Source organism: Peromyscus leucopus, chromosome 1 (assembly GCF_004664715.2).
Source record: "Peromyscus leucopus breed LL Stock chromosome 1, UCI_PerLeu_2.1, whole genome shotgun sequence".
NCBI lineage: Eukaryota > Metazoa > Chordata > Mammalia > Rodentia > Cricetidae > Peromyscus > Peromyscus leucopus.
The window spans coordinates 172,504,527-172,524,300 of NC_051063.1; the positions used below are offsets into that span (position 1 = coordinate 172,504,527).

Below are 19,774 nucleotides of genomic sequence, written 5' to 3' on the forward strand. Positions count from 1 at the left end.
AAATAAAGTTTGTAGGGTAGCCGGCAATGGTAGCACACACCTTTAATTCCAGCACTCAGGAGGCAGAGGCAGATGGATCTGAGTTTGAGGCCAGCCTGGGATACACATAGATCGAGTTCCAGGGCAGCCAGGACTACATAGAGAAACCCTATCTCAAATCACTGCCCCCCTCCCCACCCCCAATGTAGTAACATTTGGCAATTGCTGGGGGAAAAAAAAGTTAGTAGGGCAGTTATCTCAGGCGGGAACCTCTGGGGCTAAGCTGTGATGGTGAGCGGTCCAGCTAAAAGTAGAGGATTGCACCACTCCGGGTTCCCTCCCCAGACGGCTGCTGTTCTCTGGACAAGAGGTCGGTCATCAAGTTTATTTTGAGGTAGGCAAGGATGGCCTTTTAGCAGGAAGAGGCCTTCCCTTCCCTTCCCAGGTTGTGTATCTCGGGCTCCCGGGCCTCTGGGTGATGGCCTCCCACTGCAGCCAGCAGCAGATTTGATTTCCCAGGGCAGGGGACGGTGTGTGTGTGTGTGTGTGTGTGTGTGTGTGTGTGTGTGTGTGTGTGTGACAGAGCTGCCCATTGGCAGTTAGCATGATGCTTCACCTCCTCGGTTTGCTCCAGCCTCCCGGTGGTACAGTCTGTGTGTGTCTGTCACCTGTTTCAGTCCCTTGTCCCTAGAAATCTTTCAGTAGATGGTATCCAAAAGCAGTTCCCAGCTGGGCATACAGGCACAAACCTGTAATCCACAGGGCCGTAGAAGCACGAGGAGGAGCCAGAGTTAAGGACAGCCCTCCCTGCATAGCAAGCCTGAGGGTAACCTGGGTTACGTGAGAAACTGTCAACAAGCAAAAACCAGCTAATGCATTTTAGTTTAAGTTCAAGTAGATGAAGAGTCACTAATTACAGGGGCTTTGGGTGCTTCTCAGGCTCCGAAGTGCCGCCACCCACAACTGTGAACAGGAAAGAGTTACCTTTAGCAGTAGCCTCCTGCCAGTACCTGCCTAACTCTCTAGTTGTCTTGGCAACGTTGTACTCGCCCCTCCCTGAGTCCCCTCTATGGCTTCAGTCCCTTGAGCTCGGGCCTGGTCCGTGATGGCCTGGGAAGGCGAAGCGAAAGCCCTGAGCCGAATCCTGAGCTGTGGAATCCATTCCTTGGAGGGTGGCTCCGGCCGTTCAGGTTCGGGTCCGCTGACGCCTCTCTTTCCTTGGGAACGTCTTCCAGTTTTGTTGTTTTAAAGTCAGGTTCATGAATTCCACCCCCCCCACCCCAGACCCGTTTGTTTTAATATTGTGATTTGCATCGGATGCGAGTCTGAGGAGACACAGTGAAGCTGAAGTCTGCAAATGGAAAGCGGGGGGCAGAGAGCTCATCTGTCAGCTGCTGTCGCTTGTCCAGAGTCAGCTCGGCTCGCACGGCCTGTCAACGCCTCCAGCCCTTTACCCGGCTCCCAGCCCCCGGCCTGTTGAGCCGAAGCTCCCTTTGTAATCCAGCCTGGCCCCGAACTCGCAGCCTCCTGCTTCAGCTTCTCCAAGGCTAGGATTACACCAGGCGTGCCGCTACCGTGCCCAGCAGGTAGTTGTTTTATTTTTTAACCAGTGCCTCTGGTCCTTTATTTGTACTTTCCATTTCCCTTGCGGGTGCGTGTGTGGAGAGCAGATCATTTTGTGGAGGCGGTTCTTTCCTGCCACTTTTACATGGGTCTCGGGTGTCGAACTCAGAGAGCTTTAACAGCTGACAGCCGTCTCGCAGGCCCTGGTGAGAGGATTTCTATCAATTCAGTCCCGAGTTACTTGGGATCCTGACGAATGTGCGGGAGCCCGAGTGTTGACATCTGGGTCGAAAGACGGGCGGCGGAGCCTCGCGCTTGCGCGCTGCTCCGGGAGACGGCGTCCATCTGGCCCCGCCCCCAGCGTCCTGCAGTTCTGGCGCTGCAGATTCGTCGCTCACGTTTCTCTTTCCCGTAGCCCCTACTTCTCTTTGTCCCTGTCTCCGTGTCGCGCTCGAAACGGTTCTTCCAGAACAGGAGCCCGAGTCGGTGTTATGCTTTTCTCGGTACGCAGCGGGCGCCTCGGCCCGTCACGAAAGTGTGGCTGCGGACGAGCAGGCAACCCGCGGAGCTAGGCAGAGGCGCGTTGGGGCTCCCGGCGGCGGCGGCGGCGGCGACGACGACGACGAACGGAGCGGACGGAGGCGGCGCCTGAGGCAGCGGCGAAGCCCATGCCCCGGGACGGCGGGCGGGCCCGGAGAGACGAGTCCGGGGCCCGGGGCATGTCCCCGGGGCCCCCGTGAGGAGGAGGCGGCGGCGATGGAGATCCCGCCGCAGGAGGCTCCGCCCGGGCCGGGCGCCGACGCCGACGCGGACGCGGACGCCGAGGAGGCCCCAGCCGGAGCCGGGTCTCCTGGCGCGGCCTCGCCCCCGGCCGACGGGCGCCTCAAGGCTGCAGCCAAGCGCGTCACGTTCCCGTCGGACGAGGACATCGTGTCCGGAGCGGTGGAGCCCAAAGACCCCTGGAGACACGGTAGCTACGGCGAGGGTCGGCCGCGGGGGCGAGCCGGGGGGCGGGGGGGACCGGCGCCCACCGGCGCGGCGGCGGCGGCACCTCTTGGGGACCCGAGACGGCGGCGCCTAGGTCAGAGCTGGGGCCGGGGAGGCCGGGGAGGGAGAGTTGGGGCGATGCGAAGGACTGGGTTCTCGAACCCCGGCCGCCTGGGGCTTTGGGGGGCCGGCAGCCAGCCTTGGCGTTCGCAGCGTTAGGTGGAGAGCCGGTCCCCAGTCCTGGGGGGAAAGGTAAGTGTCTGGGCCCACGGCGTGGCGACAGTGAAGCTGCTGGTCTGCACACCGCCAGGCAGAGGGTGGCATGGCCATTGCTCTCCTGGCTGGAAGGAGGAAGGGGAATGAACGCGGACTGCGGAGAGAGAAGTCGGCAACCCCTCGGACTGGGAAAAGAGGGTCAGAGGCAGTAGGCAGAAAAGCATAGGACGTGGTGTCCAGTTCGCTTGTGGGCCGAGGAATTAATTCCACAGCAAAGTTCAGCAGCAGCAGAACGAAGAGCCTTCTTTTGTTTGGCAGGGCCTTCCTGGAGCAGGACTTAGGGATTTTACCTATTCGGGCGTCTCTGGTCAACAGAAGGTGAAAGCCAGGTGGCCTGTGTTGTGTGTTGGGAGATGGGAAGATCTATGAGTCTGGGCCTCTTGGAGAAGGTTGGTGGCGGTGGTGGAACCCACAGGGCACTTGGAGGAGTGCATTGGCTTCAGTGGCCAGGGCAGGTGAAAGGTTGCCGGGGAGACGGACACAGGTGGACCCGTTTCTGTGCCGAGGAATTGTTTTGCTGGGGTGGATCCCGTGAAGCGAGGGCGCCCACTGGCCGTGTTCTTCAGGAGCTAACCTGCTTGTCCCGGGACAGACAGACACTATTGCCAGGCTGTGGGCAGCAGAGTGGGCAGCTGGTGGCTTTGATGTGTGTGGGGGCTGGGAACTTGGTTGCAGGAAATGATACACTGGGAGCCCGCCGTAAATGCCAGTTTGACTAGTAGTTATCAAAGAGGCCAAGATTAATTTAGCCCGGGCCTGGGGAGCCAGCCAGGGGCCGGGTGGTCTGTTTGGGGTTCTGAACTTCTGGGAACTGGTGCTGAGGACAGGGAGAGTCAGTTGGGCCCTGGCAGCAGCCTGGTGTCCATTGTGGAGAGATCAGAGCAGGAAGGGGAGAGGTGGAGCAGTGTGGCTATTCAGAAGTGGTTAAGAAACCCAGTGTGGCCGTGTGCAGTGTGAACCCAGCGGAGGCTGAGGCTGGAGGCAGTTGTAGGAGGGCTTGAGCACATGGTGAAACTGTTTCACTCTAAGAAAGCAAAAGGAAAAAAGGAAGGAAGGGAGGGCAGCTGGATCATTCTGTCTCTCATTTACTCTCTCAGCATCTGCAGAGAGGTTACCTAGCTCCCCTGAGCCTCAGCCCAGCTCCCTAAAGTGAGTGGCAGAAGCAATGGCCTAGGTTTACTGGAGACTGAGTGAAGTCATACATGAACAGTGCCTGGTGAGGTCCAGCCCTCCTAAATCTGTGATGATGACCAAGGCAGCCTTGAGGCCTGGAGAGAGGTTGCTCTTTGCATGGGGCCACAAGGGACTGTGTCAGGCCCTTCCAGAAGGAGGGTTCAGATGGTGGTCTTGGAGGTGTAGGCACTTGGAGAGTTGGGCATAGTTCTGGGCAAAGTTTCTGGCCCACAGTTTTCCTGAAAAGGCCAAGCCTTTATTATGTTTTTGAATTACAGTTTTTTGAGACTATCTTACAGCATAGACTATGTGTAGCTAAGGGGGACTTTCACCTCCTGACCCTCCTGCCTCCATCTCCTGAATGATGGGATTACAGGTAGGTGCTGACACTCATTTTATGCAGGGCTGGGAATGGAGCTCAGGGCTTCCTTAATGCTAGGCAAGCACTCTACTTGTAGCCTCTCCATAGTTTTTTGTTTGTTTTGTTTTTGAGGCAGGATAGAATTTGGTAGTACAGGCCATCCTGGAGCTCACTGTATAGTCCAGGCTGGCCTCAAATGCATAACAGTCCTGCATCAGCCCTGTCTCTAAGACCTAGGATGGCAGGCACAACCCACCATGCCCTGCAAGCTTGACAATTGAGAAAGCTTTTTCCCTCCTGCCTCTGGTTTCTTTGTCTCCAGATGGAGGTGCTAATTTTTTAGTTGTAAGCATTAAACAAGACAGCTCTTGTAAATTCCTGTCCCATAAAGCAGCTAATTGGATTGCTACTGGTAAGGGTGACAGTACACAGGTGATGATGTCTCCAGGCCGGGAAGGCTGCCATCCCCCAGCTTCCCAGAGACAGCGGGGACTACTCAGGGCTCACTTCTGGAGGAGACGGGAGAGAGGCAGCCATGACTGCTGACTGGGAATGAACTTGAAGACTTGGCCTCCACCGGGGAAGGAATGTGAAGGTGGCCAGTCTGGACAGAGCTCTGCAGAGTCATCAAGCACCTAGGGACAGGTACCCAGGAAGACAGCAGGGTTGTCCGTGCCTGGGACCGAAGGGGATGGGAAGCGTGATGGGCTCAGAAGGTTGGTGAGAGCCCAGTTGAGAGACAAGGGTCTCTGAGGGAGTGGTCTGGCCTGGGTCAGGGGCTGCAGAGGGTGTGTTACCGTCTCATTTAAGCCGTGGCCTTGTGGAAGAGTGATGACCCCAAACAGTGCCTGCCCCGAGTGACAGGCATCGGAGGGTCTGAAGTGAGAGCCTCAGTTGTCTCAGATCCATTCTTCCCAGGGAGACAAGAGGGAGAGCTGACTGGGCCTGGGGGTGTTGGGAAGCAAAGGAAGCCTGGGGCAGGGGAGCAGCTCTGAAGGAGCCTGCCAGCACCAGCTCCCACTCAGCCTCGTTCAAGGGGTGTGCTAGGCTGGGGGTAGGGATGGGGTTTGTTTGGGGGCCCCTTGATGTGGGCTGATCTAAGGACCCGTCTGTTTTCTCCCTGGTGCCCCCAACAGGAATGGGAGCTGACTCTTGTCTTTTAGTCCCACTTTCCCCAGCCCCACCTGAAGCCCCGTGGCAGTGGGACCAGCCTGAGAGGGAGGTTTCGGGGGGCCCTGGCAGTGTGTGCTGTGCCTGCTCTGTGGCTTCCTCTCTAAAGCAGGGCCAGTGGGCTTAGCCCTGTGGTAAGCCAGCCAGGAGGAGGATGTCTGGAAGGATGGGGTGGCCATGGCTTGGGAGCTGGAACCAGGTGTGGGGGTGGGAAGTGAGACTTGGGGAATAGGGAGGTGGTGGAAGTCGTGAGTGGAAGAGGCATAGTGGGCATGTGGGTACTGGGAGAGGGAGCTGGCCAGGCCTCCTCTGATGAGAGGCAGCCCTTGGGCCCTAGCTTATCCCAGGAACCCGTAGCCCTTCCAGACCAAACCACAGGGAAGTGCCCAGCCGTCCCCAGCAGGCGCTGTAGACTCGGGGCTTTCAGGCTTGTGAGAAGGACTTGTGATCCAAGCACATGACACCCTTGAGCCTGCCTGCCCTGCTGTTCCCACCCTGCAGCCCTGACAGCGGCATATGGCCAGCTCTCACGCAGTCCTGGCGCTGCCCACTAGGAGACTTCTCCATGTGATGTCCCTAGCCACCTGGGACCCAGGGGAGAGGCTGGTGGGGCAGTAGCCATGCCGAGCACAGTCATACTGTTTGTTCTCTGCACTCTACTCCTGGAACTGGTTCGGCAGGTAGAAGCACGGCTCCTGGACAACAGTACATGGGGAGTAGGGCAGGGCCACGGCCCTCCATCTGTGTGGGGAGTGCAGCTAGGTGACGTGGGACCCACAGTCTACACCTGCTGCTGCTACCTCTCCTCGCCCTGCCCGCAGTCACCTTTCAGCCCTATATTCTTCACTCCCCAGTGCTTGCCACTGACCACGGTCCACTTCCCTTTGGACTCCCTCCTCAAGACAGTGCCCCGACTCTGGGGGAGGGCTTAGCCTCCAGGCCCATCTGTGGGCACGTTGCTCAGTGTCTCTGAGTAAATTAAGTCGAGGGTGTGTGGGGCACTAACATGAGTGGCTGTCGGGGTACCGGGTCCAGACCAGGAGCATTGCCGGCCTGCCCACAGCCTGCTGAAGACTTGGGGCCAGTTGCTGCTCCAGTCACACGTCTCCAGCTGCCGCTCTCAGGCCTGTGGACCCAGGCCGGGCCAGCTTCTTAACCCTTCAGTTCTTTTCATTTTGTTTGTTTTCTTTTGTGTTTTAGACAGGGTTTCTCTGTGCAGCCCTGGCTGTCCTGGAATTCGCTCTGTAGACCAGGCTGGCCCCGAACTCACAGAGATCTGCCTGCCTCTGCCTCTAGGATGCTGGGATTAAAGGCGTGCTCTACTGCCGCCTCTCCCTAACTGTCAGTTCTTGATATGTGTTCCCATGCTAGCCCCACTTAGAGGTGAAACAGGTCGTTGCTTTGATTCCAGTCTGGTTCTGAGTACAAATGTGGGAAGGCATGAGGGGTTTTTGATCTAATGCCCTGTGGTGGCGCTTGGGAGGAAGTTCTGGAGCACTTAATCCAGTTTGTGCCAGGATAGGGCTCTTTCTCCAAGGTGCCAGGCAGGTGTTGGCAGCATTCCTGAGCTGGCACTGGGCACAGCCCCTGAGCAGACAGTGCCTCCAGGGCATTGCTCCAAAAGGATTAAGATCTGGGAGCCACAGGCCTGGGCTGGACCTGCTGCAGGCCTCAGGGGCGGCTTGGTTTTGCGCAACAGACCTTCCCAGGCTGTTCTGCCCCGGGTTTAGCTCCCCTGTGCTCTGCCCTCCTGAGCAGTGTGCAGGCTAGCAGGGTGACCTTGGGAGCGCTGACTTGTCTGACCCAGGTGACTGAAAGAACTCAGGTGATAGCAGCATCCTTCTGCAGTAGAGCATGGGGCTGGGGCTGTAGGAACTGTTTTCCGTGTGACCTCGGGGCTCCCAGGTCCCTGCCTGCTCTCCATGACAGGCTGCCCACAGTGTGTTAACCTTCTTCCTTCAGTCACACAGCTCCCCAGTGGCTAGGCAGGCGTCTGGCGGTGAGGACTAGAGGCACTGAGAGGTGAAGTGACTCCCCTGCCTTTGGCTGGGACTCAGACCCAGGTGGTCCCCGCTCCTAGAGCCTGTTCTTGTGTCCCTTGTCCTGTCTGCAGGACCAAAGGCAAGTGCATTTAGGCCAGGAGGCAGTGTCACTTCATCTAAACCAGAGGGGACAGTTGTGGCCTTGCAGGGCTGTAGCAGGACTAAGAAACAGTAAAGGGCCTTGACTTCTGGCACTCAGGGAAGCTGGCTCCCGGATGGCTTCAAAGTCCCAAGAGGGTTGGGCTGCTGCTCCGCCTCTGCTGGTGGCTTGTCCCCACCCTTGGCCCACAGGACATACTTTTATAGTGCTGCTGCTACGTGCTCTCGTTGCACAAGCGTCTTGGTGGCGGTCACCCCTGCCTGGTCCGTTCAGGTGCTGGTTGCTGGGAAGAAGATGACAGGAGGTCCCAGAGGGACCAGTAGACACTTAGCTGGGTGCTGAGGCCTGGGGTGGGGGGTCGGGATGGGACAGGACAGGGATGTCTGCTAAGAAGTTCTCGGAGTCTGCTTGCTATGGAGCAGCTGCAGGTGTGTGGGGACTAATGACACTGTCAGTAGACAGACGTGTGCAAGGACAGGAAAAACCCTGGGAGGCTATGGGCGAGGCTGCACGAACACCCTAGTAAACGGAAGAGGAGGGGCGCAGGGGTGTGTGTCTATACAAATGGTTGTTGTTGGTTTGGTTTGTTGTTGTTGTTGTGTGTTTTTTTTTTGGTGACAAGGTTTCTCTGTGTAGCCCTGGCTGTCCTGGAACTCGCTTTGTAGACCAGGCTGGCCTCGAACTCACAGAGATCCGCCTGCCTTCGTCTTTTCAGTGCTGGGATTAAAGGTGTGCAATGCTATACCTGCCCTCTTGTGTTTGAGGCATGCTATTGTTGTAGCCCAGGTGGAGCTCAGGCTCACTGTGAACCTGCCTCATCCTCCAGTGCCACCATGCCTGGGACTTTGTGTTTTTATTGAACTCAGGGCCTCCTGAATGCTAGGAAGTACTCCTCTTCCAAGCTGCCTCCTCAGCCAGCAATAATCGGCTCTGATCAGAGCTATTACTGGTGAGGTGACTAGCGTACGTCCACCCCCACCTCCAGGATCTCTGTGGCTCTCCTGTCTCTTCCATTCCTTCATTCTTGATCTCCAGTACAGCCCACTGAAGCCCGGGGGGCTTTTTTCCTTTAGAATACTACCATATGACCTCTTCAAGTAACTCCACACTCCCTTCAGGTTACTTATAACCCTGTGTAATATTGATATCTTGTCACTCATTAAATCCAGAAAATTTCTTTTTTCATTTCTGCTTTTTTTGAGACAGGGTTTCTCTGTGTAACTACCCTAGCTGTTCTGGAACTTGTTTTATAGGCCAAGCTGGCCTCAAACTCACAGAGATCCACCTTCCTCTGCCTCCCGAGAGTGCTGGGATTAAAGGTGTGTGCCACCACCGCCTTGCCAGAAAAGTTCTGGTTCAAGGATCCCTAGTAGGAAAATATGGGGGGGGGGGTTCCTTCTGCATCTGAAAAATATCAACAGCACCAGAGGTAGCATGGGACCCAATGAGCATCACTCTGTTGTGGCCATAGCATGTGAGCTTCTTCCCTCGGGAGCTGATTTGTTTGAGGATGACATTGATCTGTACTAGAACAAACAATCATGCTGTAGGGACTAAGCTGGCCACCTGTCAGCTTGTGTGGCTCCGTTTCTGAAAGTGAAATGGCATCTTTGCCTCCCCTTGCTGTGAGGAAAGCAGGTGACTTGTGGTCAGGTGCAGTCTGCCTGAGGGTGACGTCAGCTCCTCCACGCCCAGGCTGCATGACCTTGGACAGGTACTCTTGTGCCTCTGTTTCTCTGGTTGGCAGAGAGTCTTGGAGTTTTCTGTCAAATTGTTTTGACTTTGGGAGGGAGGAGGGCAAAGGGAAGCATGCAGCTGGGCACAGCCCACAAGTGCTGTGGGTGCCCTTCTGCGGGGTGGCTCATAGTGCCTGTAGATGCCACTGTAGGTCCAGGTCTGTCCCTCTGAGGGCTGCGTCTGCATAGGCAGTTGGTGTGGGGGGTGGTGTACAGAGCCCCCAGTTCCAGGAAGGAACTCTGAGGCTGGGTGCCAGAGTCCTTGGAGAGATGTACAGGGCTTGGCTGTGTCCCCACATTGGGAAAGCTCCTTGAAGGCCAGTTCCTCCGAGATTCTCGCCCTTCATAGTTCCCAGCCTCTGTCACAGGCAGGGCTGAGTGAGGGTGGCACACAGTCAGCCTCACACGTTGTCTTCACCTCCCTTCCTTTCTAGGCAGCCGCACGCACTGTTGCCTGAAGCTGGGGGCGGCACTGGGAAGTGTCTGCCGCTGCTAGCTGTGCTCATGTGACTGGCGCGGCACCCTCTCCCTTCCCAGCAGGAGTCTGCTTGCTGCTGATTCCAGCAGGGATGGCCTCCCTGCTTGGTCTGGGTGGGTGGCCCCACCTGCAAGCTGCAGCTTGAGACCCGAGGACTCAGACTTGTGGCCACCTCACACCCACCCTCCCTTCTTCCTTTCGGTCTCCGAGGCGCAGCTGTCAGTCAGCCTTGCAGTCAGAGTCGCAGGGCTCCTGTCTGGACTGCCTTCCCTCCTGTGCTGGGCAGAGGACCACTGGGGCTGCTTCCCCAGAGAGGAGAAGGAGGAGCCAGGGAAGGCGGGCCTCCGGAGTCTGCAAGCAAGCTCCCAAGTCTGGGCGGCTTGTCCATGGTGGTGTGGTGGTGGTGGTGGTGGTGTTTGGAGAGCCAAGAGGACACTTAAAGCTCCCTTTTTCTCACCCCTTACCAGGCTTTGGCTCTGTGTTACTGACTTAGGTGGTCTTCACAGTAGCAGGAAGAGGGGTATGGACTCAATGGGGGTGCCAGGGCCATGCAGCCCTCAGGGGAGGGGCTAGCTCTGCAGGAGGATTCTGACACTTTGCCCTGTTGTGGGCGTCTCTAGAGTTACAGGACGAAGCCCACACCATGCCCAGCCTCCAGCCGGCTCCACTGTAGCCTGCCCGGGCATCAGCTGTTTTTATAAAATAATCACTCAGAGGTTTAATATTAATGACAAACTGTTTGGTCTATGTCTCAGGCTTACTGCTAGCTAGCTCTGACATCTTAAATTAATCCATTTCTCTTCATCTATATTTTGCCATATGGCCGTGGCATTACCTGTCTGCTGGCATCTTGTTCCTTGGGTGACTGGATGGTGTCTGCCCTGACTCCGCCCTTCTTCATCCTATATCTTTGCTTGGATTTCTTGCTTGGCTATAACCTGTCTTGCCATAGGCCAAAGCAGCTTCTTTACTAACCAATGGTAGCAACACATTCACAGCGTACAGACAGGCTATCCCAAGTACCCCACCATCCCTCAGACTGAGGTGCCCCTTGCTGATCTCCTGTCATCCTCCCCGGTTGGCCCTGAAGGCACCACCTCCTTTGAGTCCCCAGACAGCCCTGCCCTCCCTTCCACACCGGGTCTTGTATCCTAAGCTGGCCTTGAACTTTTAGCAGTCTTCCTGCTCTAGCATCTGTGCTAGGGTTGTAGGTGTCTGGCCGCACTTGGTCCTTCCGGTGTAGGTTTGTTTTTCAGGTAGAGTCCTGTAGTCCTGGGTGGTCTCCAACTTTAGAAAGGAACTTGAGGATGGCCGTGAACTCCCATTCTTCTTGTCTCTACCCCACAGTGATGGGGTTATAGACTGTTACCACCATACTTAGCCCTTCTTTTACTTTTGCGACAGTCTAAGTGTAGCCCAGGCTGGCCTGGGATCCAGATCCTCTTGCCTGAGGCTCCCAAGTGTCGGGACTCAAGGTGTGGGCCTGGAGGTGGGCTTTGTTCCCGTCTGTCTCTGTCGGTCAGTCCTTGGGCCTACCATCCTGTGTGTAGTGTAGAAGCTAGTTGTGCCCCCAGCCTGCACCCCGGCTGGAGGAGGGAAAGCAGCCGCCTGTTACTTCAGACCACACTTGGAGCCCTTACTGAAGCTCAGGGGCGGGTAGGACCCGTCTCTGCCTCCCTTCCTGAGGCCACTGAGCTCAGCTGGCCCTGTACCACCAGCTTCCTTTTAAAGCTTGAGCGGGCAGGAGTGCCCCACAATGCCCCTGTGCGGATTAGTAGTCCTGTGTACACATCTGAACATAACCAACAGACATCTTCTCCCAGCTCTTTGTAGATCTGCTGATGTGCTCTCCTGCCTGAGACGGGTCAGAAGGCCAGAGGGCGTTTTTTCTGGTACTACTGTTTCTCCAAAGTCCACACCACATGGCACCATGCGTGGCTTCAGCCACAACTTGGTAGAGCAGTGGGGGAAGGACGTGGTGTGTGGTGCTAAACAGCAGGATGGGTCAAGAAAAGCCTCTAGACAGGACCCCCGCCCGGCCTTTTGTGGCATCTCACCGTGCTGCTGGGAATGCAGTTCAGAACTGAGGAGCCAAGACGCAGGCCACCTGCTCTTAATTGGCCGTGTGTTGGAGGCGGGGTTGTCCACTGCAACAGGTAGTGTCCAAGGCCCTTTGCCGGTGTGTGTGGTTCCAGTCCTTCCCTAGGAGCAGGGTCTGGAACTCAACCTTCGTCTGCCCACCTGTGGGGCAGACATCTGGCTCCACTGCCCTCCACTGCACTCAAGGTGGCACTGTCCAGCTCCAGCCTCTTCCCCTCCAACCCTGGCCTGTAAGTCCCTCTCCAAGCACCTCCCCTTCACCTCAGTGACCAGCAGTGTGCATTCCCCCTGGGCCTGAATGCTCACCTGTGGGGATCCCTGTGCTGGCTCCCCTGCGTACACAGCGCTGGGGCCAGAGCCAAGCGCCAACACTGCTCCTCTACCAAGGACTCGGGTTTTCAACTCCCCAGGAGTGGACTTGTGGGCACCTAGGCAGACGTAGAACTGCTTGAGGAATGGCCACACGGTCTTCCTGCACCCGCCTGGTGACCTTGCCTGGAGTGTAGGAAGGACGGCAACACTGGCTGCTGTCTGCCCTTCGATTGTGGTTCTGCCCTGGGGCAAGAAATGGGATCTCACCCTGTTAGGTCCTGTTCTGTTAAACGTGTTTGTAGCAAAGGTTGGCTTCACTAAGTGGATCCTCCTGCCTCTGCCTCCAGAGTGCTGCTGGGATTATAAGTGGATGCCACGGCTCCCGGCTTCGCTGTGGTTTGATTTGTGTTTTCTGATGGCTCGTGGTCTTTGTGTGTAGTTTTTTAAGATTACTTGACCACCTTCAGTGGAGAAATGGCTTCTCACATCTTCACCCATTGATAAATTGTATTGTCGTCTTGCTGATTTGTCCAGGTTCTCTCTCTATATTTTGGGTGCCAGGCCCTCGTGAGGTGGGGTTGTTTCCTCCCAACATCTCTGGATAGTATCCAGCCACAGGGAGATGCAGATGAAACTGCCGGTCCCGGGCAGGACAGCTCAGAGCGGCACCTTCCCACGGCGTCGTCCATGTTTCATTTCCCCTCTGACGCAGGGTCTCACTATGCAGCCCTGGCTGGAGATCAGGGTGGCCTCAGGGTCAGAGAGGTCTGCCTGCCTCTTTCTCAGAAGTGCCACCAGAGCAACCTTATCTTCCCATTTTGTTAAAAAGCATGACTGAAAGGCCGAGCATGATAGCATATGCCTATCATCCCAGCACTCAGGAGACTGAGGCAGGGGATTGCCACAGTTTAAGGACAGCCTGGTTTACAGAGCTTGACCCCCCCCCCAAAAAAAAAATAAAATAAAAAACAGAAAAGCATGCTTTAAAATGCATCATGGGCTGTGGTAGCTCACCCAGCTGTTTCCGACTTCCACTTCCTCACTGCTGAGCCAATATCTTCTCGTTTTCAGCCACAGAAATGACCAGGGCTAATTGACCCTAGATCTTCCTGCTCCTGAGTGGTTTTCACACAAGTTCTTAGGTGACTTTACAAGGTTGAAGGGTGGGAGCATTTGAAGCCCTGGGTTCAGTTTGTGCTTCTGGACTGAGGCCGTGGGGGCCAAGGCTCCGTAGTCCCGGTCACCAAAGCAGAAGAGTAATGCTGGATTCCGTCACTGTGTTCAGTGAGCAGGCACACGAGTGCTGTCTGCATTTGTGTGGCTGCCGGGGGGTGGTGCTAGGGCTTTGCTTTTGGTTTCTGGAGTCGGAGTCTCACTCTGTAGCCTAGGCTGGTCGTGACTTTGTAGCTCTCAGCAATCCTCCTGCCTCAGCCCCCTGACCAGTTGACACTTGTGACATTTGGTTAGGAATTAAAAGACACAAACACACACTCATTCATTACTAAATGACTTGAGGTGAACAAAACAGATCCGTCCATCCATCAGGGACCCACCGTTAGTACAGCAAATGAGTCACACAAAAATTACAAGTCATAGGAAAATAAGAGCAGGTCTGGTGGCACAGGCCTGTGGTCCTAGCTGCTTGGGAGGCTGAGACAAAAGGACCACCAGTTCAGCACCTCCTTGGGCTGCAGTGAGTTCAAGGTCACCCTGATCACCTTGGCCAGACCCTATCTCAAAAACTAGTGTAAAAATGGAATGGGGGCTGGACATAGGGATGCACGATTTTGATTGGAGCACTCAGGAGGCAGAGGCAGTCGGATCTCTGTGAGTTCAAGGCCAGCCTGGTCTACATAGTAGATTGCAGACAGCCAGGGCTGTGTAATGAGACCCTGTCTGAAAAAAAAAAAAACAACTAACAAATAGGCTGGGAATATAGCTTAGTGAGGGGGTGCTTGCCTGGCAAACACAAGGCCTCAGACTCAGCCCCAGTGTTTTAAGAAAGTTACAGGAAACAGGGTTGACACAGATGTCGAGTTAAGTGAGTGATTACTGAAGACCCCTTAAAAAGAAGAAAATTTAGGGACTAGAGAGATGGCGCAACTGTTAAGGTCGCCTTTTCCAGCGGGACATGAGGTTGATTCCCAGCACTCACGTTGTTTAGCTCACAGTTGCCTGTAACTCGAGTTCCAAGATGATCTGGTGCCTTCTTCTGACCTGTGATCTCCTGCACATGTGTGGGGCACATAAACTCACAACATACACATACATTTTGTTTTTTGAAACAGGGTTTCACTGTGTAGCCCTGGTTGTCCTGGAACTTGTTCTGTAGACCAGGCTAGCCTTGAATTCAGTGATCCGCCTGCCTCTGCCTCCCGAGTGCTGGGATTAAAGGCGTGAACCACCACTGCCCGGCAAGGTTTTGTTTGTTTGTTTGGGTTTTATTTTGTTTATTTGTTTGGTTGTGGGTTTTTTGTTTTTTTGTTTTTTTTTTTTTTGGTTTTTCAAGACAGGGTTTCTCTGTGTAGCTTTGCGCCTTTCCTGGATCTTGCTCTGTAGCCCAGGCTGGCCTCGAACTCACAGAGATCTGCCTGCCTCTGTCTCCCGAGTGCTGGGATTAAAGGCGTGCGCCACCACCGCCGGCTTGTTTTAATATTCGGGTTTGGAGTATCACTATGTAAAGAAGTGCCAGTTCTGCACAGGCGGGTGGTGTGTTGGAGTTGTTTTCTTTTTAATATTGGTACAGTTTGTGTGTGTGCATGTTTGTATGATGTGGAGATCAGAGGATGGCTTTGTGGAGTCCATACTTTGAGTCCACCTTTACCTGGCTCCTGGAGATCCAACTCCAATTGTCAGGCTTTACCCTTTGAGCTACCTTCCTGGCATGGAATTCTGACTCAGCTGCAAGTGACCCCACTCAGGCTCCAGCATGAAGAGCCCTTTCCCTTCCCGTGACCCTGCTTTCCTGTCTTTCTGTGCTGCCTCAGTCCCACCTGCCTTTTCTTCAGCACGGCTTAGCAGGGCAGCTGCTCGCTTCTGGGCGGCTGAGATGCCAACCTCTGCCCTCTGGTGGCCTGTCCTTCCTTAACCCCAAACCCTGTTAGGTCTTTCCCAGACTTGGGCAGCGGTGTCATAGATACTGCCTGCAACATCACCCTGTGGGGTACGTTTTCTGGTGAGGTGTGGGATTAAGAGGAAGAAATGGGTTTCAGTGTCCTGTTCTCCTTGGAGTTGGATCTGGGTCATGGAACATGTGAGCCTCAAGTTCAGCCATTTCCTAAAGGCCCTGCTGTCAGAAGCCCAGAGGTGATGGGTCACTGTCCACTTCTCACTGCCCTACCCTGGGCAGGACTGCCATCTAGAAGTGAGAGGGCCCAGGACAGAGGCCCAAGGACTGGCCCTGGTACTGTTTTGAAGAGAGGAGGACAGGTTGCTTCGTACCCCCTTACAGAAGGTGAACAGGGTCACCATCATTGCATGGAATCCTGCAGGAGCAATTAGGGCTGTATTTGGGCTGCCATGGGCCTGTAGATGACTAGCAACAGGGATTTGGGAAGGTCAGGGGCCAGAGTGCAACCTTAGGTGCTGGCTACCTTTTTTGGAGAAAGAGTGTTTCATTGGCCTGAAACTTGACAAGTAGGCTAGGTTGGGTGGCCAGTGAGTCCTGTTACAGGTCTGCTTGTCTCTGCCCCGGCACTGATCTTACAAAGGCATGCTACTTACCCAACATTTGGGGTTTCCATATGGGGTGTGTGTGTGTGTGTGTGTGTGTGTGTGTGTATGTGTGTGTGTGTGTGCATGTGCGTGTGCGCGCGCGCTTGTGGAGCCTGAACTTGACTCACTGAATCAATCTCACTGACTCCAGCTAGTCTGGCTGCCAGCTGGCCCAGGGATGTCCGTCTCTGCCTCCTGAGCACAGGATCACAAGTACCCATCACACCTGTGCAGCTCTATGTGAGTGCCGTGATCCAGACTCTGGCCCTAATGCTGTGAGGCGAGCCCTTTGTCCACTGAGCCATATCCCAGCCCACCCCCAACTTTTGACCTGAGTCTAAGGACTGAGCTCAGGTCCTCCCGCTTGCCTAGCAGGCACTTTACTGACTGGGCCACCTCCCCAGCCCTCCCAGCCCCCACAGGGACGTTAGTAGCTGGCATGGGTGTGAGATGTGCACAGCTTGGGGCTCAGCCCTCTATGTAACAGTGCCAGGCATCCACATGTATAGGGTGTCAAGTTTTTGCCCCATTGTGCAGATGAGGGAAGGTTGTAGACATGACCTGAAGACCAAGTCCAGTCTACTCTGCTTCTGCCTCCGGGGGCAGGGCGGCTGCTTTGCTCATGGACAACCTGAGGGGTGGTTCCAGTGCCACATGGAGTGGATAAGCTGGCCTGGGCTGCAGCCTCTTCCTTACACTTGCGTCCCAGCCCTACCCACTGGCTCCCTTAGGGTAGTCTTTGGTCCTACTGTCCTTAATCCCTAGTGCTCACCCCTTCCTTGCCTATCCCCAGGTCTTCCCCTGGGCACCCTCGGCTACCCAGCCCTGGGTAAATGTTTAAGGGTAAACAGTGGGGGTGCCAGCAGTGTTTCCGGGTGCAGTTGGGTTGGGACAGGTGTAGTGAGCCTCCCTCTGCAGTTGGGAGCTGTTTGCTCTGCTCTCTCGCCACCTGGTCACCAAGGTATTTGGCCTTGGACTGTGATGGTCACTGCTGCTGTTTACAAAGCTCCAGCCCCTTGCTACCATTAGAGCTGAACTGACTCACACACTGCTTCTAGAATCTCTGTGTGTCATTGGTTGTTTTCTGGGTATGGAGACCCAAGCATGAGACAAGAAGCAGGGCCTGCACCATTGGGATCTCCTGGTCATCAGGGAGACGAGGTAAATGAGAGCGGTCCGTACCTTACCTTTGGGCCACACCTCACTCGTTCTGTCTCCAGAATCTGTCTCTGCTGTTACGTCTTAGGCCACACAAGTCTGGCCGTCCTCAGTAGTCCAAGTCCCTGCCGCCTGTGCAGGACTTGACTCCCAACTCTGTGTTCTCACTAGGTCATTGTTTCCTCTGTTGTGGAGGTCATTCCTGTCACGAAACAATGTCACTCGTGTCCTATGGCGCACACATCCCCTTGAGGAGCCCCTTCCTGCGAGAGCCATAGAGGAAAGCGTTAGGTCAGTGACAATGCCATGGGGACCTTATTCTCTTCCCAGCCCTGGCCTAGATGTGCCCTCACAGTTGTCCAGACATTCCTCCAACCAGATTTAAGTTCTGTGCCCGGGCCTACACTAAGGGCACAGGAGTGGCCAGGACAGACCTGTCCTGCCTCACTGTCCAGAAAGGGAGGTGTGAGAGACAGGAATGTGGGGGAGGGCAGGGGATCAGCAGAGCTCCACAGTCATCTGAGAGGAAGATTTGGAGGAAGCCAACACATGCCACACTGTTGAACCCACCTGTGAGGGTCTCAGTGACTTTCCCAGCCCGGTGATCATCAACCATTTCAAACTCATCATCACTAGGAACCGAATAATGACTTGGGAGCATGGCCCAATAAGGACCTGATGTTTGCCTGTCGGCATTGTTGGTGGACATTCAAGGGCACCATTTAGGAAGACCCTTTAGGTGTCCAGGCAAGGAAGCGAACTGTGAAGAGATAAGTGTGAAAACCCGGTGCAGGTTGACTTGGGGAGTCTGATGCCAGGTCGTTCATTGTCAGCATATTTAAACACAATACAATTTGGGGAAAAGTTTCTAGGCCACAATCATTTCCACTCCAGGTGCACAGTAAAGCTTAAGGTGTAACTACTTAGAAACTCCTTTACAAAGTATATGTGACCCAGAGGTCTATATAGACATCTGTAGATCATGAGGGTTCCACAGCTAAAAGGCCGAGAATCTAGTGTGGTCTCTGATAGCACAGAGGTCAATAGTCTATAAAGTACATGTAATAACCCCGCCCCAGCATTGGGGAGCTAGGAAGGGAGAGTCTGGGATTATCATTCTGGGGAGTTTGGGTGAGATCTTATATCAAAAGGTGGGTGAGGTCTGCCACCACAGATAGCAAAAAGGTCACTCCCAACCGTCTGGGCAAGAAAACAGGTGTTTTATCTCCTCCATTGAGGAGAGGCCCTGCATGTTTAACATTCCTGGTTCCCTAGTGCTCTGGGAACAAGGACCTTTGTGCCTCCAACACACAATGGTGACCACTCAGAAAAAGCAAGGTTTATTTTTAATTTATGTATAGATGTCTGTGTGAGTGTATGCTGAACACAAAAAAGGGGGGGCGGTGCTCATGGAGGCCAGGAGAGGGCATTGGATCCCCTGGAGCTGGCGTTATAAGCAATTATGAATGCACGTGTGTGTCCTGGGCACTGAATTCCAGGCCTCTGAAAGAGCAGTAAATGTTCTTAACCACTGAGCCATCTTTCTAGCTCCTAAATTATTTTAAATAACTTGAAAAACGAAATAAACAAAGCACACAGATGTCTCAGAGGGCAAAGTCATTTGCTGCCAAACCCATTGACTGAGTTTGATTCTCCAGATCCACACGGTAGGAGGAGGAGAAAACCAACTCTGCAGTTGACCTCTGACTTCCGAGTGAGCACACACAGGAAATAAATGTGAAGTACTAAATTTGCCTACTGATGGGATACGTGTATTGTTTGATACAGTACGTCTATAGTGGCGCCTCCTCCGCACCGATGCGGATGATGCCTGGGAAGGGCTAGCTTGTTGTCCGTAGTGCAGTGCTCTGTGTCTGGCTGAGTGGAAAGCCTTGCATGTACAGTAAAAGACTCCAGTTCGCACGTGACAGTCTGGAATCTGAGCTGAGGTGTGTTTCATGGGTGTTTCCATGGTATTTACATGGCGAGAGTAATGATTGCAAGGTACACGTGTGTTCAGGGCTGAGGCTGCAGGAGATAGCTCCAGAGCGTGCTGCCACACACTCATGCCATGCTTTGGCTCTTGCAAGTTCAGAAACTTTTACTGTTTTTTATAACCTCGCCCACATGCTCAGCTTTGTCCTAGGACCAGAGTAAGCCACAGTCAGACCCTGACAGGCTGGATATGTGTGCCCAGGCTGTAAAACTTTCAAGAGCAGGTGCTGAGGGAGCTGAGGCCTGAGTGACAGATCTGCTGAGGGTACAGCACACAGGGTAGGAAGGAGGCCCATGTACACACATAGAGGAGATGAAGCCCCTCCCCAGCTCGGGCCACACCTCTTTTTGGGGAGTCAGTCTATGTGTAGGGGACTTGTTACCACAGCTGGCCATGTGCCAGCATCATGTCTGAACATAGTAATGACAAGGAGGTAGGCTTGCCTTCTTGGGTGATGTCCTGGGGTCTCTCCTCTTCTGAAGCACCCAGTGCGGGTGGAACCTTGGGCAGGGCTGGGGAGCTTGTGGGCAGGATGGCAGTAGTGTTCCTGATGGTCATTGTAGGGTAGGCACTCTCGTTCTGCACGTTTACCCGGTCTCTGACATTGTTTTTGGGGGATCATTCTCCAC

The 19,774-nt window shown here is 54.7% G+C and overlaps 1 protein-coding gene across 1 annotated transcript in view; it reads left to right on the top strand.

Annotated features, from left to right (window-relative positions):
- The first annotated feature begins 1,943 nt into the window (after positions 1-1,943).
- The window catches only part of Ppp1r37 (protein phosphatase 1 regulatory subunit 37), a 30,469-nt gene continuing 12,638 nt past the window's right edge, over positions 1,944-19,774 (top strand). Inside the window, exon 1 of the mRNA XM_028893825.2 lies at positions 1,944-2,512. Within this exon, the coding sequence (XP_028749658.1) occupies positions 2,299-2,512 (214 nt within the window). The 5' untranslated portion in view covers positions 1,944-2,298. The remainder of the gene's footprint in view (positions 2,513-19,774) is intronic.